General features: G+C 34.1%; 1 protein-coding gene across 1 annotated transcript; it reads left to right on the top strand.

The window, feature by feature from the left end:
• Positions 1-593: 593 nt before the first annotated feature.
• LOC110778320 (probable LRR receptor-like serine/threonine-protein kinase At5g59680) lies at positions 594-8,129 on the top strand. Its single transcript, XM_056826829.1, has 9 exons — positions 594-751; positions 2,166-2,754; positions 4,396-4,859; positions 5,547-5,685; positions 5,803-5,874; positions 6,812-6,880; positions 7,002-7,073; positions 7,353-7,424; positions 7,535-8,129. The coding sequence occupies exons 1-9, from the start codon at positions 670-672 to the stop codon at positions 7,539-7,541; spliced, it is 1,566 nt and encodes a 521-aa protein (XP_056682807.1). The 5' UTR covers positions 594-669; the 3' UTR covers positions 7,542-8,129.
• The last annotated feature ends 2,610 nt before the right edge of the window (positions 8,130-10,739 follow it).

Below are 10,739 nucleotides of genomic sequence, written 5' to 3'. Positions count from 1 at the left end.
GAAGTAACATATCTAAACTAAGAAGGTATCTCCCCTAAAACTACTTCGTATAAAAAAAGTAACATGTATAAATTATAGAAGTAACATACCTAAACTAAAAAAAGTACTTCCTCTAAAATTATATAAAAAAAAAATAACATGTCTAAACTATAGAAATAACATACCTAAACTAAGAAGGTATCTCCCCTAAAACTACTCCGTATAAAAAAAGTAACATGTATAAACTATAGAAGTAACATACCTAAAGTAAAAAAAGTACCTCCTCTAAAATTATAAAAAAAAAGTAACATGTCTAAACTATAGAAGTAACATACCTAAATTCGCAAGTGTGAACTGATTTCACCATCAGTTGATGGTGAGGACAGTCTCATATAAGAATTTGGGTTTTTTTATCATCAATTGTAACTTTGTAAGAGTTTGATAAGCATTTTGTATGTAATTTGACAATCTTCCTTAGAAAACAATCAATCTTCAAAAATATTCGTTTCTAGTCCTCTTGTCAAAAAAAAAAAAAAAAAAATCTTCACACGTGTCAATATAATGCTTCCATCAAAACCACATCAATTCTTAGCTCACCATTGCATTTCCACCATTAACTCCTTTATTTTAGGCCTATTTTCTTCCACTTTCTCCTCCTTTGAAGAAATTGTTTGATGCAAAATTGTAGTAATGTCAATCTTTATCTTCATCATATGGGTATGTATCATCCCATCATCATTAATCCATGCAGATGATCTTCGAGCTCCTAGAGGTACGTAATATTGAAATTCTTGATCATCTTTATATATACATCAAATTATGAAACCATTTTATTTCAAATGTTAAATAAAGTTTTATGTCAATGCGTAATTGCGCATATATGGTGCACCCAGATTACACAAAACCTCCCTTATAATCGAGCGCATGCATGTGTACAACTTGCGTGTTCATAGAGGGGCGGGTGAAAGTGAAGCTAGTGCACCCTTCCAATTAGTGTGATAGGTGCTCTAAGGTGCCGAGGTGGGCGATTGCGGCCCTGAAATTTAAAGGCACAAATCATATACGAAGTATACATTTATTGTTTGCAATAACAAAGAAAAAGTCGATATGATGTAAAAAAAATACGAAAATGATAAAGGTCGTAACATGCGATCTTTAAGCCGTGTCACAATGGTGACATGGCATGCTTATGTGTCATGATTTAAATTGGAATCTAAAATATTTAACTTATATATTCTATTATACATGTTTAAAATAAAGGTAGGAAAATCTTAAAATTCTAATTTGTTTCTTTCTTTATATCAATTACCTTATTTACATGTTTTCATAGTAAAAATTTTGCATTTATAGTAAAAATATTATGATGACTCATAGCATACGTGGCGCCTATATGTACCAATTAAATTTCGACACGTGAGATTGCGACAACTAAATGTTGTCGCAACTTGCGACCTTTATCATCACCAAAAAAAAACTACGGAGTTGGAAATAATACTTTGGCTCGGTGATAGGAAGTGTTGGGCCAAAATCGATCAAAGCACTTGTTGCTTTGAGTTCGAATCGTGTTAGGCATAAGTCGCATAACCGTATAAGACTTTGCCTTCTCCCCGACCCTAAAGGTGTCATTATATTTTTTTTCGTGAATGAGTCATACGGGCAATACAAAATATAAATGGGGAGGGATTCGAACCTGAAATCTATAATATACAGACTTCAGTCTTAATCACTAGTCAAAAACCTCAATGGTTAAAGTTGTCATTATTATATATGTTCCGGGTATGAAATAATGGATTTCGAATGAAGCCTATTCGGTGATGGAGAAAATCTAGCTTGTTCTTTAATGTTCTTATGTACCTGCACACAAGTGAGATTAACTGACCTCGGGGGTGTTATAGAAAAGTCTTTTCGATGCCTAAATAAGAATACTAGAATAGGTTCGGGAAGTAGAGATAGTTCTCTAGGTTAAAGTGCGTGAAGGTAATAAATGAGCGTACGTACCTTAGTATGTGCACAAAGGCGACATATTTATAGTGTTGCATAATAAATGCGGCTTCTTCAGAGGTTTTTAAAACCTTTGAAGAAGTGTGCAATATGTTTACCAGCCTATTAGACACCCAAACAATACTACTTGCAATTTTTTTATATCAATTTCCAAGAAAGAAGTTAATTTTATTTTTGATTTTCAGGATTCCTAGTAAGTTGTGGATCTACAGAAAGAACAGACATCAGTGGTCTAAAATACATACCAGATCAAAGTTTCATCTCAGTTGGAAATTCAACAACCGTGAAAACCAACAACACAAATAATAACAACGATCATCAACTCTTCCCCATATTGTCAAAACTAAGGTATTTCCCAGACAAATCAGCTCGCAAATACTGTTACACTTTCCAGGTGATTCAAGGAGCAAAATACCTAGTTAGAACCACTTACTACTATGGTAATTTCGACGGGCGACAAGACCCTCCCGTATTCGATCAAATCATCGACGGAACCCGGTGGAGCGTGGTGGACACCGCGGCGGAGTACGGCAAGGGTCTTGCATCTTATTATGAGCTTGTAGTTATTTCACATGGCAAGGTTCTTTCGGTTTGTCTCGCTCGAAATGAACGTACTGATGGTTCTTCTAACCCTTTTATTTCTGCCATTGAAGTGATGTTCCTTGATAATACTCTTTATAAGTCTGTTGATCTTCATAAGTATGTGCTTAGCACTGTTGCTCGGCATACCTTTGGTAATGATGACAAAAATGGTGATGAAGCCGATTTTATCAGGTACATATATTGCCAATTTTATCATTGCAAGATTTTATGTTTTGGTTTTGTTTTCCATTTTGTAAACCAGGGCTAATTAGTGGATATTGTCACTAATCACTACAGAGTAGTTGAGAAAACATCAATTACAATGCGCGCTCAAGAGGCCCTTTGTAGCGTTTTTATGCGTGACAAATTTGGTGCTACAAATAATGGACTTTAATTAACGCAAAAAAAACGCAAAAGTAACTGTCAATTTCCAGTTTTTGGTTTTTTGGTTTTATAAGTAATACTCCGTACAATTTAGATTGAATTATGAACTAAAAGATAGTCGATCATACCTATTGTAATCATGTTAATGAAAATTAACAACAAAGAACTGGAAACTATGTATTTTTTCTTCTTATTTTGGTCTTTAGTTTTGTAAAAAACAAAAAACTGAAAACAAAAAAAAGATACTGAACGATCCCTAAAATATTATCTGCGTTATGGTTTTTTTTTTCCGGGTAAGATAGAGTCTTTGAAAGTAGGGGGAAATATAAGACATCTCTTGCAAGAAATGAGAATCATACCCTTCTAACAAGAGTGGAAGGAGGATCTATGTATACTCCAACCACTAGGCCTACCTTGATTCTCAAAACACTTTTTATTTATATATGTGTGCTACAAAAATATCGCTTATTTATAAAGTGTTTTGTATATGCATATAGGCGGGGGGATCCAAACTACTTAATTTTTTGCGACACTTATTAAGTGAACTACAAATACATTTTTGAACTTTTTACAGTCTTTTGGCAGGGTTTGTAGCCAAAATACTCCTTCTTGTGAGTTTATCCTTCAAGTAAAATTCAAACTCCAGACTATATCACATACACTACAAAAAATTGTACTATTAACGACGGGAAATCCTGTCGTGAAAGGCCAATAATTGTTGATTAACGACGGGATTTCCTGTCGCGAACCCGTCATAAAAGGGGGCTGTCGTAAACCCGTCGTAAAAGACATTTGCGACAGTTATTCCCGTCTTTGTTTGGTTGTTGCCCCGTCGCAAAAGGCTTTTGCGACGGAATTTTTGACTCGTCGTAATTAGATTGTCGTTAAAGATACAAATTCTTGTAGTGACAAGCTTTCCACTAACTTTTTTTAACTAATTTTTTTATTATTCATATTTCAGACTCACGTGAAACTATTTCTATTCTTACACATTATCCCCCTACTCAACTCAGACATACCTAAACTACTAAAAATAATGTTTTATGTATATATCTATTTTTTGTTATATTTTCTAAATAAATAAAAAGATAATTAAGTGTGATGGTTTGACGTAATTTGATTTGATTTAATTTAGTTGGAAAAAAAGTAAACCCACATTCAGATTTGTTGTAGTCTTTTACCATATTATCCTTAGTATAACTCCATTCACACTGGGGAAGTGGGGATAAACTAACCCTAAATAGTCGTTAAATCCTTGCATGTGTTGACTAAAGATTTTTTTGTAACGTTCACTTATTAGATATGTTGCTAATGGTATGTTACAAATTACTTTTTTTCTACTGTTAATTAACAATTATACCGAACGTATAAAAAGAGTTTTTTAATTAATATGATAAATGCATCATAAGTAATTTATAGTATATAGTTGACTGATTATTTGGAGATTAGTTATCCAGATGACGAGTACAACAGAATGTGGCAACAATTCAAAGATTCAAATCCCACAGTGAAATGTCAGTCTAAAATAACACCTTCAGATTTTTGGAACGCGCCACCAGTTCAGGCGTTAAGTTCAGCAATCACAACCAGCCGAGGGAAGACCCTCCTAATCAAGTGGCCGCCGTTGCCGTTGCCGGAAAGTAATTATCACATTTCTCTTTACTTTCAGGATAACCGAACCCCTAGCTCTTATAGTTGGAGAATGTTTAAAATCTTGATTAATGGTGACACTTTTTATAACAAGCTCAATGTTACTACTAATGGGGTGAATGTATATGCACCACAATGGCCTCTTTCTGGTCAAACTCAGATCACACTCGTCCCCGACGACCGCGACCCCGTTGGCCCTATCTTGAACGCCGCCGAGATGTTTCAGCTCCTTCCCCTCGGTGGGAGGACAAGTGACAAGGATGGTAATACTATGGTACCAATTTTTCTTTCTATTTCTCATTTATAAACTATAATTAAGAGAATTAATTAATTATTACAGTAAGGGCATTAAATATTACAAGTTAAAAATCATAATCGTGACTTGGGGTGAGCATAACAGGCGCCCTGTTATAATTTTAGGAACCGAAACATGTTGTAACAAGCTCTTAAAAAGCAAAATCGGAATCGGAAAATGTTGCAACAAGTTTTGGTTCAGGGTACCCTGTCATTTAAAGATTTAAATAAATTGTTTCTAATTTATTAAAAAATATTTTCATGGTTTTAATTTGCTTTGATTGTTTTATAGTTTGGGCTTATAATTCTATATTTATAGTTTTATAAATGAGCTTAAATTGTGTTATGTTTTGTGCTCATGTAGCATTTTTATTTGGTTTCGTCTCCGAATTTCGGGTACAGTGTATTGGAATGAGCGTTTACATGATACCCATTCCAAAATATTGAGAATTGAAATCGAAATCGAAACCTGTTAGAACATGTTCACAATTTCATTACCCAGAATCGGAGACTGAACAACATTGTTTCGGTTCTGATTCAGGGTTCCATGACTTTTTGCTCACCCCTATTGGCTATCATACACAAACGTCCAGTTTTTTCTACTACGCCTACAAAGACAATACAAATTAACATTTGTTTTTTGTAAAATTTAACAGTGATGGCTATGGATGATTTAGATAGAAGCTTGAATAACCCACCAAGCGATTGGAATGGAGATCCTTGCTTACCTCAAAAAAATTCATGGAGTGGAGTTACATGCACTCAATTGAACGGCTTTGCTCGCGTCGAAACTATGTCAGTACAGTTCTTAAAATAAGAAATATATTAGTGAATAATCTATACATCTTATGGGAATGAAGTTTAGTTGTAGAATGAAATTAACCCCCTTTCCTTTTGTTGTTGTTATTATAGGAACTTGACGGGTTTGGGGCTCACCGGATCTTTATCGACAAGCATAAGAGACCTAACCGCAGTTGTGCATCTGTAAGTATGACAAACTTACCTAAACTAGTCTATTAGTCGACCGTGTGCCGTGTGGGATGACAATCACATCCTAATCCGAATAGAAAGAAAAAAATCCAATCCGAATTCGAGAAAAAAAAATCCGGAACCGAATCCGGTTAAAAACATTCGAATCCAAATGGATATGGAGTCCGCAGAGACTCCTAATCCGAATCTAACCCGAGTCCGACAATTCTAGAGAAACGAGTACACTTTTATTTTTGGCGTGTTATTATTAGGGCTGACAATCCCTGATCCGACCTGATAATCCGACCTGAAATTACAGAGAGAAACCCGAACCTGACCTGAACCGAATCTGAATGACCTGAAACCGACCGATTTGACCAATTTATCATATTTTGTAGTAATATTAAGTTTTACTACCTCCGTATCTATTTAAGGGATACACTTGGTCGGACACGAGTATTAAGAAAAAGAGTTGAATGAAATAAAATAATAAAGCAAATGGGGTTGGGTAGATATTTTAATAAGTAAACAAGTGGGGATCATGTCATTTTGGGGTGGAAGGTGGGGTGGTTTTATGAAATTATTTGTTTAATAGGATGGTGGATCATAGGATAAATTAGATGTATTATTTAATTAGATGGTATGGTTGATAAGTTACTAAAAATTACAAGTGTATCTCTTAAATAAATACGGCCGAAAAAGGCAAGTGCATCCTTAAATAAATAGGGAGGGAGAACAATATTTTAGATATTTTTTAACACAACCCGAAATCGACTCGAAACCAAACCCGAACCTAATACATTGACCCGAATTGCCACCCCTAGTTATTATATGTTTTTTTTGAGGGGTGTTATTATATGTTCCCTCCCAGAGAAATGTCTTACATTAATCTTTGGATTCTCATATACTTCTATAAAAATGATTGTTCATTATAAGTAACTTGTTGTTGTAGTTGGCTTGGGCACAACAAACTATCCGGTACACTGCCGAATATGAGCACGATGAAGATGCTAGAGACCTTGTAAGCTTTCTTAATCAACTTCATTTCATTTACGAGCTAACCTTTTTAATTTTGAACTAATGTTACAAATAATTTTGTGTTAATATAATTTATATAAACTTGCTTAATAATGAATGTTCAGGCATTTGGAGAACAATCAATTCGAAGGATCTATCCCGGAATCATTAGGCAGTCTTCCACGTATCCGTGAAATGTATGTCCCTATTACAACTTTGAAAACCTATATCCCTACCCATCTGTGGTGCACCTGAATGCACCATGTACACTATCATATTATCCACTTCATAGTTATATGTGATGAGAAAATGTGAAATGGACCATAAACGGACATAAAAATACACTTGGTACCCCTAAGAATCTTTAACCCATGTCCCCTTACCATTTTTATAACAATACACTTGGTACCCCTAAGAATCTTTAACCCATGTCCCCTACCATTTTTCTAACAAAATCGTTCTAATTTTGATGACAGATATCTTCAGAACAACAAGTTTAAGGGTGGTATTCCTGATAGCCTAAAAACTCGACAGGGTCTTACGATTCGGTATGTATAAATTGTGACAATATTTTTAAAGATCGCCATATTTATTAATTGAAATAATATCAATTTTAAATTTAATGTTAAGAGTAAATGATTGGTGCCTCTTTGTGCAGGTTATGACTTATGATTAGCACAGTATGAGATTAATATTGGTCACGAAGGAGGTGTAAAAGCTTCAATCTTGACTTGACAAATTACTTTGTACCATATACTTATTTTTCTAGTTTTTTTTTTTAATCTTAACAAGCATTTATACAAAGTATGTATAATGTATATATCATGCAATTTGTTTTTTTTGGTGCAAATGAGCCACAAGGGCGGGGATGAGAATCTATCACAGAATCACCTGGAACCGGGATGGAAGGTCTAACCAACTGAGCTATCCATCACTCTCAATATCATGCAATTTGTAATTGTATTTAGTTTAGTTTGCACTTGAGGTTATTTTTTGTTTGAGGGGTTATATGACATACATATCTTCTGCGTACATATCGCATTAACCACAAAACAATCACAATAAAGTTGTTCTTCAATATTATAAACTTTTAACCAACACAAGTTGGTAGAGTTGGTGTAGAACTCACCTTATGATTTGGAGGTCAGAGGGTCGAGCCTCATGCTGCGAAATACTTGGATTGGTTTGTTTACACAAATTTTCTAGTCTAGGCAAATAAGATAGAAAATAATGCAACAAAGTATTTTTATTGATATTTGAATGTTTGGGTACAATCTTTGTATTTGATAGTTTACAAAAAATAAACTAAGTCATCTGATTCTGTCCCGCAGCTGACGATGACACGTGTGTGACACCTGGATTTGGTTTTAGGGTGACAGTCGTCTGATGACGTCAACCTGAGTTTGGGTTTAGGGTGACAGTTGTCTGATGACGTCAACCTGAGTTTGAGTTTAGGGTGACAGTCGTCTGATGATGTTAACCTGAGTTTGAGTTTGGCTAAGCAGTTGACACAAATTTGATGTGTTTATTGACTACTTTCAGAGAGAATTCCTAGAGAATTTATGGACTATTGAGAATAATGAATTTCTGATCTCCGCTACTAAAGTAGAAGAGTAGTATTTATAGGAGATGAAGACTCCTTTACCGGACTTGATAGGTTTGTGCTCGGGCCCATTTTGTGACTTGAGAGTCTTTTAACCTGGTCCGCGATTTGTTTATTCTGGGCTTACAATACGACCTAGCCCAAAAAAATATATGATCCAAATTGTATTTGAGTATTTCGGATATTTAATTTGGGTGTTTAATGTAGGTGGGCCAAAATAATTAAAATGGATTAATAATATGATATCGGTCCAAATTAATTAATTTAATTAATTTATAATACACTACAAATTTTCAGCGTCTACAAATTGCCCCCTCGAGACCAAGTCACATACACGATATGTTTGAGCGTGACGAGGTCTCGAACCACTTGAGTTTGACTTGACAGTCTCTCACGATTTTTTTGCTTAAGCTTGACTTGACCGTCTCCCTTAAATTTCTCACTTGTTTTCTGCCTGACAGTCGACCAAAATGCTCCTACTATTGTGCTGTTTAATTGCGTATGCAAGAGCCTTTGACATCCAAGAATACTAGTTGTATTAGGGTTTTTTTTAAAAAAAAAAAATCCATCTCCCACCCCACCTTATAAAAGGGGAGAGTAAACTTATTCTATCATTGACATTGACGGCCCGATGCAAACCTCTGGCATACTTTTTCACTCTTCGTAGATAACAAGCAGCATTAAAGGTAACTCATCATCTATAAAGTTATATACCCATTTTGTTTTTTGGATGGCTTTCGAATTTCGCTGTATTATGGATTTTGCTAGAACCAAACAATCAAATCCATGCCTCACTGTAGATTATTATTGCAAGAACCTTTTCCATATTTAAATATTTTGAACTATAAAGTATTTCGTACTAGATTTGAAGCCCGTGCAATGCACGGGTTTCTTTCAACTATAAGAAAATGACATAACCTATATATGTTCTTCTATTTTATTAAAATATTGATTAAATATGTAAATTTTATTTCTTAAATTGTAAATCCTTTCATGAAGAAATATTATGCATCTCAAATAAAAATAAAAATGATATGGAAGATTAAATCCAATAAAACACTTAAAGGATAAACTCAATCCTATATGGAAAAAAGTTAAATGCATAAATGAAAACAGGAAGTTATAAATTCAAACAGGAAGATAATCATCTATTTACAATAAATTCAGTAATGCAAGGATGAATTTACAATCAAATTAAACCAAAGTAACGAAAAAAGAACTGCACTTGTCTTCTAGTGACTGTAGTCACATACTCACATCTGTTGATTAATCTGTTTTGATAGATACTCATACATGAAGTAAAAACATATTCAATTTAATTATACGTTTGCAAAATTAACAATTAGAAACATACGAAGTACTCAATATAATTATACTTTTTGAAATTTAAGTTTGGTTCACTAATCAATAACTAATCTATTCAAATTAAATAGATTTATGACTTAAAATAGATGCGCTCGATATAGTTAACCAAATTAGTTTTTTTTTTTTGAGGGAAGTTAACCAAATTAGTTCGAAGTACCATCAACAACACTAATCGAAAGTAAACATTTTGAGGTCTTAAACAACCAATATCTCGTTGGAATAATAAGATTGCGAAGTTTTTGTGGGGCAAAGATGTAGATCAAGGAGGAATCCACCTTCTTAGTTGGAATAATATCTCGCTTTCTAAAGAAGGGGGTTTGGGGTCTTAGGTGTGTGAAATCCCTTAATAGAGCTTATTGTATATCCTTAAGTTGTGGTGGAGAATTATCCATCAAGAACAGAACCTGGCTGTTAAAGTTATTAAGGATAAATACACCAAGTCTAATAATCTCTTTCGTTCTTTCTCCTATGGTTCTCATCTTTGGAAATCAATGGGTAAAGTTTGGGACTTGTTTCAAGCTAATATTTTGTGGGTATAGGGAGTGACTCGAAAATCAGTGTTTGGGAGGATAAATGGGTTGGGGAATTCAATCTAAGAGAGCTTTAGCTTATTACAGGCCCTTTGAATTTGGGGGAAGAAAATATGGTGGTGAGCAAAAAAAAAAATAACCAATTTGCAAAACAAACCTACAACAAAGAAGAAGCAATGGAGGATAGAGAAATAACAACGTCGTCCATAAGAAGTTATAAGACATGGTGATAAACAAAATATATTTGATATTTATCATTTGTAGGTAAAATAGTTTGGAGAAGACTATATTTACCCATGAAATAGTGATGTCATTTAACCGTAATCTATGTTGATCGACATGAAAAAAAAGACCACAATATGCGT

This window comes from Spinacia oleracea, chromosome 4 (genome assembly GCF_020520425.1).
Source record: "Spinacia oleracea cultivar Varoflay chromosome 4, BTI_SOV_V1, whole genome shotgun sequence".
In the NCBI taxonomy this organism is placed as follows: Eukaryota; Viridiplantae; Streptophyta; class Magnoliopsida; order Caryophyllales; family Amaranthaceae; genus Spinacia; species Spinacia oleracea.
This window is presented reverse-complemented; position numbering and strand designations above follow the sequence as displayed.